Genomic DNA, 21,794 nt, shown 5'->3' with positions numbered 1-21,794 from the left:
TCCTACAGTATATTCTGTCCATCCATCTTTGCTATGCAAAGGAAGACATGGCCCCAGAGGTGGAGGTTAAACTGAAAATAAAACTGCTATAGGGCAATAAAGGGAGGTCAGTCCCATTAAGAACAAAGAGCAAGATATTCAGGTCAAATTCTCTCCATAGGTCTGAAATTCTCCTCTTTAGGTTTTTCTTACGGGCTTTATCATTTTTTTTTTTTGATGGTCTCCCTGTGAGGTCCTTTTCCCTCACCTTCTTGTTCTGGAAAGGCCTTGGTAACTTTTGGGCCCATACTTTCATATTATTTTCTCTGGGAAGGACATATGACAAAGCAACAAAGATAAATAACACGGCTGCACTTGAAAAAAATCTTTCTTGCTCCTAATAAAACGTATATACAATTTTTAAGTATATGAAATAGGATTTCAAATGGTTATGGATTTTCATATTCATCTTAACTATTTCAACTAAACTTAACCTTAACTATTTCATTAGTCTATGGGAAATATGTACTGTACATGAAACGAGATAGATTAATGATCCCTTTGGGGAAACTTTTGTGATGGAGCGAACTGGGCTTGAACTGACAACCTTTTGTTTGTGTGGACTGAAGCTTTGCCAAATTAGCCATTTGAACAATTCCCAAGAGTGTAGAAGGAGTTGGTAGTTTATTGCTTAAGCAATATAAAGTATTAACTGTTTATTCAGTGTTCATGAATAATATAACAAATATATAACCAATCAAGCTTACATATTATAACTTTTATTTATTATATTCAAATATTATATTATATTGCCATTACATTCAAACCAGATCAGCAGTCCTCTGGTGGATCAGTGAGTGTAGCCTTAGCCTAAGGATGCAGGAGGTTGTAGGTTCAAACCCCAGGAGCTCCCACCAGGTCAGATGCAGTTGACACAATTAATGACTTATTTTATGTAAAGAAATAGCCAAACTTAATATGAAGTTCCTCATTACCTGTACATCAGGTATCTGAACAAAAACACAAGGTTTATGTGTAAAACCGCATTAACATCGATTTTGGCACTGCAGCCATATTAAAAACAAGAATCTGTGAATGATCAAAATAAATTATGCAGGAAAGAACTAACATGGAAGAGGGACAAGACAGAAAAGGTGAAAAAGCATCGTACAGAACAGGACAAGCGCCTCAGTCCATTCTAACACATCTCACAGGAGGAGGTTTAGTCAAATATATTCACCCCCGAGTGAACACCAGCTTCAGACATATTCTATTTTCAGGTTTATGATGAACCATCTACTTTGAAGAATTTACAGTATAAGCAAATTCAATGAAACATGAAGATTTTGAAGCACATTTTCTATCACATCATTACTGTGACACAGCCTCCGTGTCTGACAGAGTCATTTAGGGATTCACTGGTCTGGGACTCACTGGCACAATTTCAGTCCGTTCACACAGACAGGAAAGCGAGTGGATGAGCTTGAGTGAGCGTATTCTTCAAGCTGAGCCTCTCGTCATCGTCCCGCCTCATATCAGGAAGGGATTTCTGCAACGTAAAGGCTTAGCATCATTCCTTTCCTTATCTTAGTCCACGTCCTCTTCTACATCATGAGGCGAAGCGGGGAGGAAATCAAACACATGTGGAAGTGTTTGCTTTAACACAGCAGATGAGGTACAATAATATTTAAGTCTCATATGCGCCGCCTTTGATCTCCCATTTTCTCCTGTGGTGACGTGCTCTCGAGATAAACCTAAAACTTGTTACAACTTTAAAATCCGCAACTTTGGGGTAAGGTGGGGACGGGGAAGAGGAATAAAAACATCAGACGAACCAGATTTAGCAAAAAACATGTTTAATCTCTCCTTGATGCGTGTCTATTTACACGTAATAAATCTGCAAAATAGGAAAGAGCAGGATATTTACACGGGCGTGAAACAGCCAAAACCTGTCACAGCAGCTTCAAGTCTGAAACTCTTTAAAAAGGTATCAGAATTCATAAAGTATTAAAACTCTAAGGTATTTTTTCTACCCCCTCTTTAATCTGTGTGTGAAGGTATTTTACGTCCCATGGTCCTTCTCTGAAATGTACTTTATTCAAAGTGAACTCAGCAGGTAAGGAAGCTGGAGAGCTGGAACTACTGGGGGGGGGATTAAAGGTGTGTTCAGTGACATGGTCCTGAGGTGGTGTCATGTACAGTACTGCTATAGATCCCTCAAGATGACAAGCAAATTGACAACTGGGAAACGCCACCGTCCAGTTCCCTCGTGGAGTTAGATGAAGAAATTTACGCTGGTCTTATTGTTTGCCAGTTTGTGTGCTAAATATGACATTGGAGGCGGTTACAGTTAGCTTAGCTTAACTGGAAGGACACAAAGAAGACACGATTCATTAACAAGCTTCCCCCAGATTTCAATGTGTCACAACAATTTTGAGATAAGTTGTAACAAGAACAATATAAATGTGTTCTACCAGGAGTCATAATGACGTTAGCCTAGCTGGGGTTAGCATAAACTGCGGAAGATGAGATGACGTGAAAGAACTTTTAAAGGCTAATTCACTGGCACATGTTTCCTTCGACCCGTACATGAATCACTTCCCCCACAAAAGAAAATAAAAGAGAACGGCTGCTGCTGTAGGTCTAGGCCTCACCTTATGTTACAGTATGCTGAACTAGGCTAAATACAGTTTCTGCGTAGCATAAATGACATAATGCTGTAAATTCAGAAGAAATTATTTCTAATCCAATTTTTAACCTTTACTTGAATGTGTACAGAAAAAGCACTGATTTCATTGTAGGAAGAGGCCGACACGGCACATTGAAGTGGAAAAAAAACAAACGCTGCAGATGCAAAACACCTCTCCTTTTCATCCGTTACGCGAACAAGTGGAGGAGCCGAAAGCATCAAAAAAGGAAGAAACTAAAGCACCAGGTGTCATCTTTCTCACTGATTCCTGGTGGTTTTTTGTATTTACTTTCCAAACATAGAGGTCACCAGCATCGCTAGGACCATTTTTAACTGAGCAAATGGAAAGCAGTCGAATAGCAACGCTGCGATCCAGACGCTTTAGCCATCGATTCGAATTAAACTAAAGGTTAATGAGTGCTTGTTCGTGGAAGCAACGTCAGTTTCCACATTCATCAAGCATACAGACACTAAATATCTCCCATATGGGAGCCTCTGCATTCAGGTGTGGAAGAACTAAGAAGCGTGAGTGGACAAAAACGATCTCTTGCCACTTATTGTGGATGACGTAAGCTTTGGTCAGCTGTCCTGTAGGTCACGTTACCCTGTGTAGACGTGTGCTTCACGCATTGAATCACATACAGTACGTTTCAGTTTTTCCAGACACATGTTTATACTCTCAGATAAAAACATGAAGGCCAGTAGCTCAAGATTAAAGTTCAGAAAATGTTGAAATTGCTGTCGACAATAATGGCCTTGGTTTGGAAAGTTTGTATTTGACAGTAGCAAGTCAAGTTTAGAAAAAGCTGAGACATTTAATTTTTCTATACATGACATTCCTATTATATGAAAAGTCTTTTGTTGATTGCTCTTGATTTACATGGGAAGTGTTATCAGGTTCATCAATCTAATAGCTTCAGCTAACATGATGTAACCAATACTGAGTGAGTGTTATAAAATGTTTCCTGCACAGAGATCTAGAGGGACTTACAGTAGGTGTAAACTGTCCAGACTGATCTCGCCACATGCAGCTGTCACAATTTCAGCCGATGCTGTAAACCAGTTGTGACTCAATATTTATCACTTGGACCATGTCAGTTTCTGGTCCATCTGGAGTATTTCACTTACATGTTTTCCAACACGTTTTGCATTTCTTCAGGTGCAACCATAACACTGCAGGCTACAGAAATCTAAATACAAATTTTGATCAGACTTGGTGTCATGTAGATGTGCCATAAGCGACGTTAGCACAAGTCTCGTTGCTATTGTGCCCTTTACTTTGTTGGACTGTTTGGAAGAGCAGGTGTGTCTTTCAGTGACAATGATCTGAATCTGAAAAAAGATGCAAAACTGAGGTTCGAAATGAAAAAGACAATAATGTAACTAAATACTTTTAGTAATTTCTAATTTTAATGAGGCCTTTCTCATGCTACCACGAGGAAAAGTACCTAAGGGAAGCACTACTGAAGAGGAAAAATACTAAAATTAATTTGAGGCAATAGTAACAGTTTGTTTATCATTGAATGAACCTGTTGATGTGTCTGGTCTGTTTCAGAGTAACGTATATTAACCTGGATTGTTTAACATGTTGACCTTTCCTTTATCTTTTTTCCTGCTCTGATAATCATGTAACCCTTTCACACATGGGTGAAAGGAATGTTTCTGAAGGCATGTTTTTGAAGCACTACAATGTGGAGCAGCACAAACTGGAGAAGTAACATTTAAACCTTTTTAAACTCCTATGAAAACCACAGAATGGAAATAAAGAGAGAAAGGCCTTCGACTGGTACAAAACACTCACATAGATACTGTAGCTACATCGTCATCTTTTTGTAAAACCACATTCACATTTTAAAAGTGGAACCTTCACTGTAGCTCATGTCTTTTACTGAAAACAAGCCAAAAGCTAATCAGACAACACTGTTTCACCTTCTTCTATGCACATAGAATAAACTAGCCTTCATTTGTGGATGACACAAATTAAAATGTTTGAGACACGAAGGGCAGTCTAGAAAGAAAAATGACAAAGTTTTAGTTAGAGCACATGTGCCAGATTGTAGATTAAGTAGCTGTCCAGTGTCTTTTCTAGCAGTTAGCCATCAAAGCCTCAGGCTGGTCTTCAAAATAAAACCATTTTTGTCTCATTTCAATTAGCTGGCTGGGCCTTGATGTATTTGGTTTCTTCAAAACAAACACAAAAGCACTGAAAGTCAGTTAGATCACGGCCGCCTTCGATTCAACATCATTCGCTTTTAGAGCTAAAGGACACTGCACATGACGACCCCAAGATCTTATGAAATATTAAAAGTGTCTGCAATATATATAGAGATTTTTGCCATTTACCTATTTTTAAACTCTCACTGTCAGTCACTAAGCATGACAACATTATCATCGTAGCACATTTCATTTAACAAAAAAAGTCTCTGCACTAAACAACATTCAAAGTAAAACATGGCACAGGACAACTTTTTCCTTGTGTTTTCATGATTTTTCATCTTGGAAATATCAAATTCTCTTTTCAAACTTATTTTTTGTACAATAAGATGAAAAAAAGTTTTTTTTCAACTTTTCATTTCATTTCAAAAACAAAAGGATCGTATTTATATATCTATATATATTCGTATATCCTCTTCTCTCTTTTGATTTAGCTTTGTTGTGCAAATTCAGCAGTAACACAAGTGGCACAGCACTGGGGAGAATAGGCAGTGGGGGAAAAGAACGCGGTAACAAATCAAATGTGGAGTTGTGGAGTTAGAAATGTCCTGTAGTAGCCTACGGTGGGGGTCTTGAGTGGGACAGTCAGTACTGAGGAGTTTCCCTGCAAAGTCCTTCCTCCTGGTTGCCCTGCAGTGGCAGCAGCCTGCTGTACCGTATGCGTTGCCATCATGCTCTGCAGGAGAGTCTTTGAGCAACGCACTAACTTCAAACCAGCTCTACGGCTGCTGCTCTGTAGCTGACCCTGACCTTTGACCTCCCTGTGGAGGACAGCCACAGAAATGAGGAAGAGATCAAGTATTGTATTTCCTGGATTTCTACTGGCCCAGAGTCTGAACCGTGGCCTTGACTGAGGAAAGCGACTAGCTAGTGGCTTGTTTCTTTCCCGTAGCTTTTCAAATTTGTAACAGCTAGATGAGGTTTTGGTCACCACTGTGCATGCGCTGCTCCTGATTGTGGCCAAAGCACCCGACTGGCTCCAGACGTGATGAGGACCGTGATGAAAATAAACGCTCTCCTGAGCTGGGGTCCCTATCTGCTGAGTCTGAGGGTGCAGTTGATTTGGTTGTTCATGGCAGGGTTGGTGGCTCAGAAGAATAACAACTAAAGACGAAGCCAACCAAGCGGGCGGGGCCTCGGCTCCAAACTCTGCTGTCTCTCCAGTGTGCTGCTGCTGGGTGCATGTGTCCTTACAGCCGTTCCCGCTGCTGCTGTTGATTGTTGTTTGTGGGAGTAATGACGGCAGACGTCAAATGTCAAGGGTCAAAAAGTCATGAGCATCAAAAGGTTGTCAGGGAAGGCGTGTTGGTTGGCCAGTTCTCCGCTAGGCAAGGCGTGTGATTGGCTGGTCCTCAGCTAGCCAGGGCCATGGTGTCGATGACCTGCTCCAGCTTGCCGCGTAGCCGCTGTCTGCGCGACTGCTCATCCTTTTGTAATGCTGAGAGGATCTGGACACAAATATAAAGAAAGATAAGACAATTGCAATTAACTCTTTCAATCCTGCAGCATGCAGCAGACACGCACAGCTCTCCCGTTGGCATTTTTACTTTAAACCAATAGTGACAGCAGGAACGGGGATGGCAGGGCTCATGTCGGTGCCAGAGTGTGTGTGAAAAAGCATTCTCATGGGATCTGTGTGTGTGTGTAGGAATTTGTGTGTTGGCCTCTAGGCTTGTGTGACACAAACAGAGGGAGGAGGAGCTGGGGCAGCACTTGCAAGAAGGCTGTATTTATGTGTGCATTTGCGTTCTCCTTAATTTTGTGTGTATGTGTCTGACCATGTGTATGTGAGTGTCTGTGATGTGGCTTTGTGTGCATCTAGGGGTCAGGGGCATGCGTTAGGGGGGACAGGGGCTGTGCAGCTGCCTACATCTGGATAATAGGCTGTAATGAAAGGGAACATTTGGGTTGAATGGAGCCAGCTGCACCCAACCACTGTAATACTGGTGCTACAGTATGAAGGGATGGAGAGGAGCAAGAGGTCTGAGATCTGAGAGAGAGTCTCTTACGACCATGCTTTTGCAAGTTAAAAGCATGATAAAGCTGGTGAGAGCAAGATGCTGAGGACATACAGTAGGGCTGTCCATCATAATTGAAGGGGGAGGAGGAAGTCAGTGACTTACAGGAAGAAAAAGTAATAAGAGAGGATGAAGCATAACTGAGTGTGAACGAAGAGGAAAGAGAGCAATTAAAGAGCAGGGGGATAATTCTTCACTTATTAGGTGTCATTTAAAGTGTACACACACAACTGAAATGCCAAAAACCACTACAGACAGGATCCTTGTACTCTACCCAGTTACAGACAAGCAGGAAGCAACATAAACAAGATGCCACCAACAACTTAGAATTTTACTGTAGCTTAGCACAAACAGAAAGAAGTAAATCCACCTACTAGAATCTACAAAGAGAACTAGTTAAAATGTAAGTTACTTTACTTCCTATCTAGAATCAGAAAGGAGTGTCCTATTGATCTTCCATTTCCAAACCTCACATAAACACATAAGATTATTTTCCTAATAGGATAGTCCTAATAGTCCAAAAGGTATAAGGCTTTAACAAATGGACCCCCCTCCACACACAAACACACAGACACACTCTCTTGGTTTGCACCGAAAACATTAAACTCTAATCAACCAGTGGTGGTTGTGGGAAACTGTACATGCAGGGAGAAAAATCACATAAATTCAATGAAGCTCCATTAGGCTGATGGTGCATTGAGCACATGGCCTAATGTGCATCCTAATGGAGATAATACCTTCCAGCCTGTACGATGTGGACTGGTTATCAGTGTAATTGAATTAAAGTGACCTCATGGTGTTAGTCAAGACAAGTAAAAGGGGGGAACGTTCAGCTCGCCCAGCTATCCAGTAATTACGCCTCTGAAAAATGTCTGATTTCATTCCACACTCGGCGGCAGCTCACCTCATCTTTGTATTTGATGATGTAGGAGTAGATCTCGTGCAGTGCAGACATGCTGTTGAACTGGCTGAGGTGCAGGCGGGACTGCTCTGCTAGGTAGGCACTCATGTCCTGATCACTGATGGCTGGCATACGGGAGATATCGGAGTAATACCTTGGAGAGAGAGTGGGCACAGCTTTATGGACTGCTTCTATCTGCATGCAACAGAGGACCACTTCATGTGACTGAATCTGCAAAGATTGTTCCGTTGGCTTCGTCAGGTCAAACGTCAGCGTGAACTAGGCTGAACGTGCAGCCTGATACCTTGTTAATGCCATCAGCAGTAAAGCAGGCTTTAGATAACACTAGAACCACTGTGGCGAAGGCTATAGAGTATACTGTATATCGTTTTACAGTGTTTAATTTATAAAATGGTACTGTAAATAGAGCTGACACAGCTGTCTATAAAATCCCAGTCCCCTCCCAGACATCCTCAAAATAAAGTTGCCAAAATTAGTCAGCTGATGTTGGTTTGCCTGATCGCGATGCCTCCTGGACAACAATATCCACTGCTTCTCTTAATTCAGTGAGAGACTCGGCCCCTTCCTCGCCTGCTAATGTCCATCCCATCGCTTGCGTTTACCGAATGATGACTTGCTCTTGTGGTTCTGTCTGTGTAATAACAACCTTGGAGTTATCCACTCAGTCTTGTCGGCTGCAGCGGTGGATGTGAGGCAGGCCGGCAAACACACAGTGTGAACAATATAGTGTATAAAAAAGTACTTCCTGATACTGGTCCCAAAGCTGTTTTGCTGCACCAGGGCAGACTGGAGCTGACCGGAGGTTCAGATGCAATATACAGAGGAGGATTAACTGCATCCAATTAACATGGGCCTATAAATCCTGATCACATACAGTACCACTGTACCTCCTAATGTACTCTGCAGCCTTTATGTTGAAATACAAACCTGATTATGTCATTCACCTTTTAGGTGTCTGTAAAGTGGCTGTTTACATAAACAGTTAAGTAGTTTCTAAGTAGCTTTTTCTAAAGTTTAATTATCTTTTATTTTGAATGTTTAATTTGAATGTTTAGTGTTTTTTTTATTGAGCATCTATTTTTTATGTGTATGTGTTCTTCTTTTAACAGGTAGAGCAAATTTAAAAATTTAAGACACTAAGAACCAATAAAAGGACCTTAATGCACAAGGTCAAGTTGAAATATTATAGCCAGAACCTTTTTAACACTATGCATTTGAAAGCCTGCAACAGGATGTCTGCAATTACTTCAGACTACTTTAATACAGCTCTGACTTCAGTAAAGTGCTTCAAACGATGCTACGAGATCATGTTCAACCTGTTACATTCTTTGTTTTATAGTTTTTTTTAGCTTCAACAGTGTAATTAAGTGTGATCCCACTGAGATCCCAGCAGCTCACAAAGAACATTCACATTTACCATTCAGAGCTTTTATTTTTGTAGTTCATTCGATCAGTTCATATGGGTTCAGCTGTGACTTACCTCTCTACCCAGTTTTTGTAGTTGGGGATGTCTTTAGCATAAAGAAGCTTATTTGAAGGCGAGTCCTTTCCTAGCTTGTGTTCTGACGTTGAACAGGAGTCCATAAAAGTCTGGGCTACCACAGACAGACATGCGTCTGTGATGCTGTTCTTATGGATGTCAAACACAAACTGGGGATTCTTGATCACATTCACCCAGAATCTAAGAGGAAGACTGGGGAAGAAGCAGCAAACAGGTTTTGTTAAAACATAAATTCAGATATTGATGAAGTCAAGTTGAGACGTATTCATTGGCGTAGCAGATACAGGTGTGAGCACCGGAGCTCGTACCAGTTGCTCTTCCAGGTATGCCGTACGTCGTAGTCTGTGATGGAGTGTTTGTCGGCCTGCTCGTCCAGGAAGTCGAACATGTACTTGATGGCGAGTGGCAGTGCGCTGCCTCTGTGTGCTGTACTGAAAATGGTCTCAAACAGGTCGTCCACGAACTTCTGCAACGTACCCTGCACAAGAAAGCGTGACAACTAAGAAGGACGGGGCGCTGGAGCACTACATCACCACAAGTGCGGATCCAAAGCTGACTAACTTTATTTCTGTGAATTCTTTATTTTGAAATGCAACAGTGACTAATTCTGTCCCACTCACGGATCGAGGTACTGAGACCTGCATTGGTGAGATATACAGGCAGACAGATGCTGAAAGACAACCATGCAGAAACAAGGACGGGCTGCTCAGTTGCTCTTCCCTCATGTTTTACACCCACTGCTTTATTCCTAAACTACCTCCACCATCTTGGAGTTCTTCCACTCAGATGCAGTAGAATCAGGTTTCAGTTCTTGTCCTACTGTACCTTGGTCGCCAGCAGCCTGGTCAGGTAGATCTCAGAGACCATCTTGCTGCCTCTGTCACCCTCCCTCTGATCTGAGTGGTCGTGATTCTTCACCAGATGCCACAGTTTGGTTCCACTCTCCAGGTCAGGAGTGATCATTGGGGTTCGGGACCGTAAGCTATCTGGACTACTGGCCGTCCTCAGCATACTCTCTAAACCCGGAAACACAACACAGAACGGTTTGAAAGACACTGTCAGGCAAACACGTGGCTCAGTGAACCTTGTTAGATAGATTAAAACAGTAAAAATTGCTCCCCCTCCCGTCCTCCTACATCATCTGTGTCTGTTTCATTATTCATGGCGTAAGTGTCAGAGTTGATTAGAGCGAAGCAAAGAGATGCATATCTATTGCTCTTCCATTTAGGATGGAGGGGAGCGGGTGAGGCAGGAAGGTGAGGCTGAGCAGGAGGAGATAACTATCTGTTGCTCCTGGGGAAGAAAGGACGAAAGGAACAGAAAGAAGAGGACAAGAGATAAAAGAGAGAGATGTTGTTGCATGTTGCGGTCCCTTTATGCTCGGTTAAGAGGAACAGAGGAGAAAGCGATGACAGGAAGATGCTGTGGGTGAGCCAAATGGACAAAAGGACAAAAAGGTCAGAAGAACGAGTGGTGAAAGAGCAAGTGAAGAATGGAGCAATGGACGAGGCCGAGTGGGGCGGCGTCCAGTGCCATTGTTGCTTTTACCAGCAGGACGCTGAGTGGCTCTGACTCCATCACGTCCTACATTTATGCCTGTTCAGACACACACGGGCTCACGCGACCAAACTCGAAACAAAGTGCATTTATAAAAAAGCAAAGCGGCTGCAGCTTTAAATAAAAAGGGAAACTTCCACATTTTACGCTATGTGGCAAACAACACATGAGCATGAACAAGGAATAAACACTTGTCATTGTCCTTGGGCAGTTCAGTGGAGCATCGGCAGCAGCTGTGCATGCACGGGCCCTAATACCTACTTAGTATCACACAAGGGTTCGTTTTTTACTACGGAGTAATTTATCTTCCAAATAGTTTAATTTTCCAGTCAAGTGTACCTCATTGATGCCAGGCCTCCGACTATCTGTCTATCTGACTGCCAGGCTTCCTCACTCGCTTTCTTTCGCTCACTTTCACTCTGTCAGCTGGGAATCGAGGTGTCTACTTTAATGCCTGTCATTTACGGACTGCTTTGAAATTGCCGTGGAATAGCCTTGGCCTGGGCTGATAGCAATGGCTCTAAAGGATTGCCATTCAGTGAGAGGGAGGTGAAAAGGAAAAAAAGAAAAAGGAGGAAAAAGGAACGGCGCCCAATCATGGCCACAATAAACAAATAGTGAATGAAAGCGAGTAAGAGGGCGTGGGGATGGGAGGCAGCTCAAGAAATGGGAATCATTGACAAAATGATTTAAATGGGATCAAGTCAAGGGGAAAATAGGAGCCGTACCGTATCTGCTGAGGCTCTTGGTGAAGGTGGAGGAGTTGGAGATGTTGTAGGCAGAGTTCTGCTTTGGCACCAAGGCAATCACGGAGCCATCTGTTACCTGCACACACGCACACACACACACACACCAGCCTTGACCTACGGCAGCCTCTCAGCAGGGGAGCGTTCAGTGCACGCGTGCGCTTCGAGGTCGCATACCTGGTAGTGAGCCAGCGTGTTGAGCCTTTTCCAGTCGTTGTCGATCTTGGTTGTGACGTCTTCATCCTGGAGAATGATTCTCGCCATCCGGCCTTGACGCCATTCTTCAACAAGAGGGAACGGGGGTTTAGAAGCAAGTTTGACCCTCAGCTGCACTGAGCGCTTTAGTGACTTTCAGCGTCTGCAGCTGTTACTGTTTGGGTTCATTTCTGGCTTGCTCGATGACCCTTTGTCCACTAGCAAGAATATCTGATATCAACAACCTGGTGAACATATGGAGTTTACATGTAGAAGCCAGACATTTCCTCCATGAACATTAATTTGATCAAGGGCTAGACTCAGGGATGAGTCTCTCAACTCTGGGGTCTGTCTGGTCAACTAACATGCAGAACAAATGTCCTCTTTAACAGCACAGACGTACTTGTACTTGTACCCGTCTAGAACTAACAACAACACTCACTGCGCGTCTTACCCAGGTCCATATCAGAAGCCTTTGGCCTTTGTGAATAGGGGCTGCCCTTGTAAACAGCATCAAGCAGCTTCTCTTTGACCTGAGTGATGGTGTCACAGTTCAGACACTTCACCGTCACCTCTGGGGCGTTGTCGTTCTCCGGGTTTACACAGTGCAAAGTCTGACAGGGGAACGGGAGGAAACAAAGCGAATCAGAAACAGAGAGAGACAGAGAGAGAGAGAACCAACGAGGCCCGAGCAGCGAAGCCACTGCGGCGCTGCCAACCCGTCAGATGTTTGGAGAACTGTTTAGGTACATTCGAATGTACTTGACAGCACTTTCACACCTAGTTTGTTTGCAGCTGTTGTTTTAAAACCTGGAAATGCTCCTAGTTGGTTTGGATATAGAATAATCCAGAATTCACACTTGGGTGCGGACCAACGCAAACGCGGCGGATCCGGCTGACGAGTGTGTATATTGTTTCCGATCCAGCGCTGAAGTGCTCTGTTTGGAGCGGCAGCACGGTCAGTGTTGGCCAGATGTTGGGCCAGTTCACGGCCAGAGCGCGTTCCCGCTCCAACCACAGCCGACAGTCGTAGAAAAGCTACTTGTTGGTTAACTACAGTCTGCTCTCCCAGAACATAGCGTCACTGTCGACTGTGACTAAAACTTAACAACAAATGCAGCGATTCACACCAAACAGGCACAGGCCTGGAGACAGGAGTTTACTGACCAACGTTTTGTAGTCAATCTGTTGCCTGATGAGCTTGTCTTCACTGAGGGAGTAGCGGGCTTCTCCTGTGATGGCGTCTATGGGTCCCTTCTCCATCTGCTGCTTGATGGCACAGTAAAGCATGAAAAGAGGCTCCCCTGCACACTCCTAGAGGGACAAGACAGAAGGAGACAGGCTGCAATTCATTCACTTCTTAGCAAAAAAAAAACTGTCCAGCAAATCACAACAAAAACAAGAGAAGCTCAATCTGCAATGCTGATTCCAACTGGAGGCTCATGAGTAAAACCTGGTATGCCTCCTTTATTTATTAATTGAGGGGATTATTGTGTTTTTATCTAAATCAGACAATCAAACAGTGAAATTGCATTGAAAACCGATTGGAGATGGATTATATTAATATATACAGATATTAAAAAAAAAGGGTCAAGATCTAATTTCTTCCTTCTTTCGTTTCCTTTTTTATGGACCTGAAACACTCAAAGCTGCTTTATATAAATCTTTAAAGTCATCGCCAAATGTTTATGTCAACAACAAGCTTATGTGAGGAGGCACACACGTTATAAATACGCACCCCCCACCACCTCTCTCTTCCATCAAACACACTTGCCAATCAATAGTGTCATTAGTCATCACTTGGGCCCAAGGAAAAAACACCCGACTCAAGTAGCAGCAGTTTAGAGGGGAGAGAAAGGACACATCACGGCCGATACTCATCCTGGCGAGAGTTTAATGATCGACCGTGCAGTGCTCAGGGAGACACTTCAGACTGAGTGTGTGTGTGTGTGTGTGTGTGTGTGTGTGTGTGTGTGTGTGTGTGTGTGTGTGTGTGTGTGTGTGTGTGTGTGTGTGTGTGATGCATTGGGTCCAAGACAACAGGGGAAAGTACTTATCTGTCTGTCTGTCTCACCTTCAGGCAGATTCAACAGCTCACGTTTGTCTATCCAACACATGTCACACAGTCTTTCTCTGCCTTTCTGTGTCGTTCTCTCTTCTTGTTACTGGACCATCTGACATATTTCTATAATCAACAAACTGCTATGCTGTAGATCTGCTCTCCCGTCTTCAGGCACCCACCTCTAACCCCCTGCTCCCCTTCCTCTGACCTCGCTTCTTCCATCTTCTCGCCAGCACCATACGCTTAACCGGCCTCGTTAGCATCTGGGCCAATCTGTGTGCTTGCACTAGCTGCTAACGAGCCAGTGCAAGCACACATCACACTGTCAGGCTTTCTCAACTCTCGGCCGTTGGACGCTCGCCGTAGCCCCCTTTACTGCTTGTACGCCACATTCCAGCTTCCCTGATTGTATACTACCATCTGTAGTTTTAAGGATATTGATTGATCCTGGTGCAAAAAGATAGGAAAACCTTATGATTTCTATATGACTAATAGCCAGGAAAAGCAATACACAATAAAAAGTACTGTGAAAAAGGTAAATAATAGAAAGCAAAATGCTAAACTTCAACTACTTAAACTACAAACAGATCTGTGAATGTGAGAGGCACAAAGCAGAGCCAACGCGGGGCGCGTGAGGACAGTATGAGTGACAGCGACACCCCCACAACTCCACCAGCGCCGGGGCGAACGACCTTAAGGCTGAGGGGAGACTGGCAGCGGAATAATGACGGCAGAGGCCACACAGATGAAAAGAGAGATCAGAGGGAGAGAACGATGCGAGCTAAAAGAGCGACAGCAAGATCAGTGAAAAGGACATGTCAGAGTGAAATTATGGCCGAGGATAGGATCTGTGGACTAAAAGGCAACGCGAGCTGCCGAGAGGCTCTGGTGACCTTTGTGCACTCGTGTTGTAGTACGAGTCTTAGTCTGCATTGATACAGACAGTCAATGATCAATGCTGTGGTTGCTCTCACCTTGAGGAACTTATACAGGAGAAACGTAAACCAGTTGGTCAGCATCTTCTCGGCCACAGACTCCGTCCTGACAAGAAGAAAAGAGGAGGAAAACAACATGCTTGTGAGAACATTGGCAATTAACATTATAAAGTTTCTGGGTGTGTGATTCCCTGAGCTGCGCGTGTTCTGGTGAAGCATGGAGGATCTGAATCCTATTCTTGCCTGTGGACGTATTTTACATGCTGGCTCTGACCAAAAGACTCTCTGGGTGAAATGAATTTGAAATAATTCATTGCAAACGCCTCACACTTCAGGACCCGTTGGGTGTTACAGCTGCTTTTGTATTTTCTACAGAGCTACTCGTAAAGGGCAGGTCAGAGTTGGCCTCCTCCCTGCACAAGTTTGACAATACATGTACCTCAGCGAACTTTGTCCAGACTTATATAAGTAACTTTCCTTCAGTTTCCTTTCTCCAAGCCTTTTGCTCCATTATTAATATAGTGATGGCTACTACCGTCTGCAACATTAAAAAGAGTTTATATTATACATGTTTTTTTTTTTTTTATAAACAAGGCCAGTTCAGATAAGAAAACCCTTTAAACATGATGTGCTGTAGCTCATACAGTATTACTCAGACCTGGTATTGGTTTCAGTTTGAGGTAGATTTGTTTTACTTGAGGAATAAAGAGATGACCATGTAAATAAAGAGGAAGTAAGCACATGTTTCCTTGTAAAGATCGAAAAACAGTTTGTGAGCATCACGTGAGAGGAGAACAACAGAAAGGCCAAGTCCCTCAAAAGTCCTGCAACAAAACTGCACGGGTGAATAAAGCTGAAAAATCAGCGTCTATCAGAATGATGGAAAGAAGGAACCGGTGACCCAAACCCTAGCGCCTCATCTGTCAAACATGTTTGTGGTTTTGTAAAGGCTCGTGGACGAGGCACACTGGCATTTGTTGGTTCCACTGCTTACGCAAGAAACAGGATGAATGCAGGACCAAACAGGAGCATTGTGTGTGCTCACATTCAGCCAAATCCATCCAAACGCATCGCATGGCGTGCTATCATTCATTAAGACAGCGATGCCAAGGAGGGGGAGCATCCTCCTCTGGCCAATGTGGCTGCACTGAAGTCATGGTGAGTTACTCCCACTACAGTCCTGGGTGTTTACTCTGTAGTCGCCCTCACCTCCTGAGCAGCAGCTTGGGATGGTTTTTACTCTCCAGGTTCCTGTCGATCAGGTCGGACAGCAGCTGCTTCAGGACCCCTGTGGCGTACTCCATCTCCCCCTGCAGAGCAGTCATGATCAGAGACGCCACGTTGCCTCGGTCCCGCATGGAAAAGGACCTGGAAACCCATTGAAACCGACATAAACATCTCACCAACAGCTGCTCTCGAAGCTCAATTAAGCCACATCCGAAAGCAGCGCTTCAGAACAGGCACCATCACATTTGCTTGACAACTGAAGTGCATTTAATCTTAATTAAATTTCGCTTTGACCTAAAGCATTCTGTTAAGTGCTTTGTTATCATTTTAGGGCTGTTAAAAATGTTTTTCATTATTTTTAAGAAATGAGCATGTTTTGTTCTAATCGAAGGCTGAGCTCAGCTTTGATGTGGTGTTTGTTCAAGGTGATAAAAGCACTTAAAGCCTTTCTTTCATCAAAGAACAACTACATTTAGACTTCTGTGCTAGTAGTCAAAAATGTAATTTTAATTTAACATAAATACAGCAAATGAACAGCGGCTAACACACCTCTGTGACTCCAGGGTTCTTATGAACGTCAGCAGGAAGTGCTTTTTGGTGAGCAGCTGTCCGAACAGCGTCAGCGCCTTTTCCACGTTGGCCTGCACCTGAGGAGCAGCAGGACAGAGGCGTTACATCGGACCGACTGATGCCACGCGGCTTCACTCACCACAGGAATGTTCAACCTCACCCGCGTCGCTCGCTGCCGCTTCGTTCAGACGGCTGAGCTCCAGCGTGCAGAATAATACATGCGTGCATTCACACACTGGAAGGTTGTTTTCAAAGTTCACGCTTAATATTCAAAGCATTTTTGAAATCTCTGATAAACATGTCTTGGAGGGATCTTTAAGGCTTATTTTTCCCTCAGTCTTTGCCCTGTGACAGCAATCTTTTCACAACAATAGATAAATAATGCACGAGGGCTGTAAAGTTCTGGAATAAAAAAAGTACAAAAATAAAAAAAAGGTAGGAGTTTGAGTTTTAAAGAGATTCAGAACACATCTGCAGACACGGTTCCCACCTTATGATGAGCTCCGATTGCCTCGTAAACAGCGAGGTGAGCCTGATTGACTACTTTCTCCCTCGCAGTGCAAGTGTTTATCAGTTGTTGCTTCACAAATTATGTTAGCAGACAATTTGACATAATTGTCGCCTTGACGTCGGGGGGTAGATGGCTGAAAGCATCCTCCAGTTAACTATGGATAAGATGAGAATTTTAATCATCTGTCCTGACCAAGTTGCACATGCACTTTAGCAGCACAGCCTGTGGGAGCGACTCTTGGTTTGAAGCCCTGTTTGTGTTTGTGCCGAGACTTTTCCGAGGGTTTAATGTTGGAATCCGAGAGGCGAGGAGGCGACAGTGCAGCAAAGCAAACGATGGCGCTGCAGCTTCTGCATGAGAGCTGAGAACTATCCACCGATTCTGTGCTCTCGTCTCACAATATACAGTACTGTCCAAGATCGGCGTTAATAGCCCGATTTTTTTCAAAAACAAATCGTGCATCTTATGAAGTGCTTCAACAACGGGGCAGGTTCAGGCAGAGGGAGGACAAGCAGGGAAGACGTGCAGTGTGTGTGTGTGTGTGTGTGTGTGTCAGGGTTGGTGACAGAGGTGCACCCTGCTTGTTCCAGTGGCTGGCACCTGTCACTACTCATCAACAACACACTAAACCCCCTGAAGACGTCTCTGTCGCTCACTCGCTCCGCCGTCCTCACCGCTCTAATTCTCTCCCTCGCACTTATTGTTGACTGTTTCACATCACTGGTTTTTCTTCCATTTTAATTTTTTCCTTTCTTTGTCGCCGTGTTCTCGTGCTCGCACGCACACACACATCATTTCCGCCTCCCTCCCCTCTCCCATCGCCCATTGTCATCCTTTTGTACCGCTGTAACGTCTATTCTTTCTCTCCTCCGATGTGCCATAATAAAGTGCCGGGGCCTCTCTCTAAAGTGCTAAATGAGATTCTGGGGCCTCCGGGGTGGATGCTGAGCGTAATGCGTGTGCGTGCTTGATAAGAGCGAGTGGCAGCGCGACAGGATGAAAGAGAGCGACAGATGGAGACGCATGTACATAGTATACAGGCAAAGTCTGGCTGCGTGGCTCAAGGGAGAGAGCAGTCACACAGAGCAATAAAGCCAGGAGTGTTGGTTTACACAGGCCACTGGAAGCGCGGAGGGGAAAAAGGCAGTCTAGACGGGCAATCCCTTTACATCTAAGCCTGCCTGACGCCTCAAATTAAAAGCGCACTAACCCGTTTTGGATCAGGCATCGTGCTTCTCACAGTGTGCTGTCCCCAGAACAGCTGGGGCATAGGCACACCGTGGTTTACGAGCAGTGCTGCGCTTCAAATGGAATCCTCCACAATTGTGGCGCCGCGGCCAAATGAGGGCGTTGCGATTTGCTCACGAGATGCTAAAAACCCACAGCAAACAAGGCGATTGGGGGGAAGGATGGCGAAACAACAGGAAACGCTTGTGGGAGACTTCCAGGTTGAATCTGCAGGTTATGAATATTAATTAGACTAATGAGCAAAAACTGTTCTGTGTCACAATAATGAACAGTGTTTGCAGAGCCTAATTAAATGTTTGGCTTTTAGTCTTTTTGTATAAATGGTGAAAGGCAAAACCTAATTACGACTAATAAGTGGATTGGACACTAACACAACTACTCCTCTACTAATTCCTGCACATTTTCTGTTATCCAAAGTCTAAATGATGGCTTTTTGTATCCTATAATAATTTTATTATCTTTGAGTTACTGCTGCTGTTTCTTCTAGCAAACACAGAGAGAACAATCCGGCAATGATGAATTGAAAAAGACATTAATGGCACTTAAGGAAGCCCAAAGGACTTTTTTTTCCAGGAATATAAATTCACTTTCTGGATTACAACGATTAAGCGAAGCTGTAAAAGGTCAAACAAATCATTCCTCGACTTCAAAAAGTCAGCGCTCCAGTCAAAGTCAATGAAGCAGCACCAGGTTCTACATCTTAATGATGGAGCTGATTACAAACGCGCCTTTCTGGGTTTTTAGCGGTAGATGAGAGTAGTTTATGTTGACATACTATTAATTCTCTTTCCCTTGATCTCAGCGGTAAAACGTCTTTAAAAATCCAGTGCATGCTCAGCTGTGCTGCGAGGTGGCTGTGCGCTCATAATTAATAAATGAAAAGTGATGTATATTGCAAATAACCCTGAATCCTGCTTCCCCCTTGCTGCTCCGATCCTCTCACCTCTTTATCTTTTCTGTCTCTTGCTTGACATTTCTTTTTACTCAGTCCCGAGCGCTTCTCGCCTTAGAACCTGATTTTTGCATATCATGCAAGAGGCAAGTGTGCCGGGCATGAGTTGTTGTTCACAAAGAATAAAGCAGGACAAGTCAGCTGGACATTTGTAATAGCAGCATGCTAATGTGCAGTACAAAGCGTTCTGAGCAGCTATAGCGAGTTTTGTTAGTGCAGCATCCTCATCCTCATGTTAGTTGGTTTTAGTTTTAAACTCGGTGGTGGTGTACTGACCCGTACCTCCATCTCCTTGAGCACAGGGTGGTCCTCTATGCCCGGGAACAGGACCCTCATCGCATAGGTCCGATAGTCCAGGAACGGGATGCCAGCCCCATCCAGCTCCTGCGTCAGCTCATGGATGTCTGTCTGAAGTTCAGCGAACGCTGAGGAAAACAAAGGTTGGTTGTTAATTATGTAACACATTCAACCAGAGATTTAAAAAAAATCAAGTCACATTTCACTGAAAGTCAGAAAAACAAAAAACACGTAGGTGAATGAATTTCTCCCATGGTGTCTCAGCCCGACCAATTTAATCTTTGCCGTTTCCAAAAAAGAGCCACTCACAGTGGAATAAAAAGGGGAAAGTAGCTCGGGGAGAGGAAAGCAGAACCAGGAGACAGAAAACAAAGTTCCTGGAAAGGAAAGTCAATTAATTGCATGAGTGGATAATTATTAAGAGAGCAACGGATGACTTTTCATGCATAATTTCCCCCAGCTGTTATTGGACTGTTTGGTCCACAGGAGAGATGGAGAGGAAGCAAACAAGATAAAAAAATGAGAAGGAAGAAGAATAGGAGATCATCAGATAAATATTTGTGGATGATAAGAGGAAGAGGAAAGGAAATCCAGGACGGGGAAGATAAATGATAGGGACCGAGAGGAGGAAGAGTGAAAGAGCAGAAGGTAAAGGTCAAATCTGTGAAGAAGTGGAAAGTGAGGTAGAGATAAGAGGAAAAAGGCAGGAGACAGAGGAGATGCGACAAATGCAAAGAGCAACGTAATAAAGAGAAGGAGCCAAAAGGAAAATATAACTCGGAAAAGGGGAAATGCTTGAATGAGTTTACTACTCATTGTAGTAAACTGAGGACATCATTTCATTGAGTTAAAAATGCAATTACCACAACCACACCAAAATCATGATCTGGAGTCCACCCAGACAGGAGCTTGACACCAGATCATGAGACTAAAAGTTCAAAAGGTCATAAGGTCACTATGACTCAACTAAGCTACCATCACGTAAACAAAACAACTCGATCCAGTGAGTACCAGACAAACTGGGGGTTTGGGACCGTGTCACCAAATCCTCATGATCATGATACCAGGCAAGAGACAGGTATATTTCTTTATATTTTTGTTTCCAGAAGTATGTGCAAGCGTTTGAAAGTAAAATTAGATCCTCTTGTCACTGAACAGCCTACGGTGACAATTATAAGAGGCTTTATAGACTTGAATTTACCCCCATTTCTTGTGTCTCATCATTCCCTTTCTCCTCTGTAACCTCACCTGTTTTCTGGTTTTGCCTTCACACTATACAGACGGCTCAGATGTGACTCCACAAAGTAAGAGACCTCTGGAAATGAAGTGTGCTCACATTAGCGTGGGGTCACGCGGCATTTCAAAAACATTATTACTTCCCTCAACCAAGCGCTGACATTTGCCACTCAGCAGTTGTTACTTCTAATGTGTGACTAATTATCTGTGACTGCTAATACGCTGGTCTGGATCAGAGTGTGCGGTGTGATGTCTGCTTCTCATGGATGGCTGAATCAAACGTCCCCCGCCGCCCTCCCCTGCAGACTCCCAGACCCGTCGCGCACGCTCGCGCACGCACGCTAGCTCGCTAGCTCCCGGGCGCCGAGCGGGCCGCCCACTTCATCTGCTCCTCCACCCACACACACTGTGGAGCCTCCGTGGGCCAGCTGGGAGTGCAGCAGGAGGGGCGGGCTGCTTTTGGAGGGGGGGGGGGGAGGGGGGGGGGGGGGGGGGGCGCACAGCCACGCTTCGCTTGCCAGAAAACGAAGTGCTTTATTTGTATTGACTGGAGCGCTGCGTGGCTTCTCATTGAGAAAAGGTCCAGGACTCCTCTAGTTGTGTTTCCTGGAAAGCACAAATCACATCTTAAACTACGACACGGTGCGGCCGCGCTCCTGAAAATGTCACCTGGGCGTGCGACACGCTGCCGTCCCTTTGCAGCCGTAGGGCTTGAAGTGAGGGGCGCTTGCGGGTTTGGTTTGTCTGACTGTGACATGCACTGTGTCATGACAGCGGCGTAATCATATTCTAACCTTGGCTATGTGTACCTATGCCATTACACTAAGGGTACACACCTGCGCTGTCCTTGCCTCCGTCCAGTCTCACCTCCTCCTCACCCGCTCTCTCATTTCAACATACTATGGATTACATGTGTGAAGACAGAGCAGAGAAGT

General features: G+C 44.2%; 1 protein-coding gene across 2 annotated transcripts in view; it reads right to left on the bottom strand.

Moving 5' to 3' along the window:
- Positions 1 to 1,814: 1,814 nt before the first annotated feature.
- Positions 1,815 to 21,794, bottom strand: part of LOC114859090 (plexin-A1-like) — a 143,693-nt gene continuing 123,713 nt past the window's right edge. Inside the window, exons 21-33 of one of the 2 annotated variants that reach the window (XM_029156980.3) lie at positions 19,603 to 19,751; positions 16,595 to 16,692; positions 16,028 to 16,186; positions 14,858 to 14,924; positions 12,989 to 13,135; positions 12,276 to 12,435; positions 11,804 to 11,907; positions 11,609 to 11,705; positions 10,149 to 10,339; positions 9,632 to 9,801; positions 9,303 to 9,515; positions 7,805 to 7,955; positions 1,815 to 6,330 (exon numbers count right to left, since the gene is read on the bottom strand). In XM_029156980.3, the coding sequence (XP_029012813.1) occupies positions 6,235 to 6,330; positions 7,805 to 7,955; positions 9,303 to 9,515; positions 9,632 to 9,801; positions 10,149 to 10,339; positions 11,609 to 11,705; positions 11,804 to 11,907; positions 12,276 to 12,435; positions 12,989 to 13,135; positions 14,858 to 14,924; positions 16,028 to 16,186; positions 16,595 to 16,692; positions 19,603 to 19,751 (1,802 nt within the window). In that variant the 3' untranslated portion in view covers positions 1,815 to 6,234. The remainder of the gene's footprint in view (positions 6,331 to 7,804; positions 7,956 to 9,302; positions 9,516 to 9,631; positions 9,802 to 10,148; positions 10,340 to 11,608; positions 11,706 to 11,803; positions 11,908 to 12,275; positions 12,436 to 12,988; positions 13,136 to 14,857; positions 14,925 to 16,027; positions 16,187 to 16,594; positions 16,693 to 19,602; positions 19,752 to 21,794) is intronic. The other variant, XM_029156981.3, reaches the window with a different exon arrangement.

The sequence above is a fragment of the Betta splendens genome, chromosome 7, assembly GCF_900634795.4.
Source record: "Betta splendens chromosome 7, fBetSpl5.4, whole genome shotgun sequence".
Lineage (NCBI taxonomy): Eukaryota > Metazoa > Chordata > Actinopteri > Anabantiformes > Osphronemidae > Betta > Betta splendens.
The sequence above is the reverse complement of the archived record's forward strand: the minus strand, read 5'-3'. Positions and strand labels throughout refer to the sequence as shown.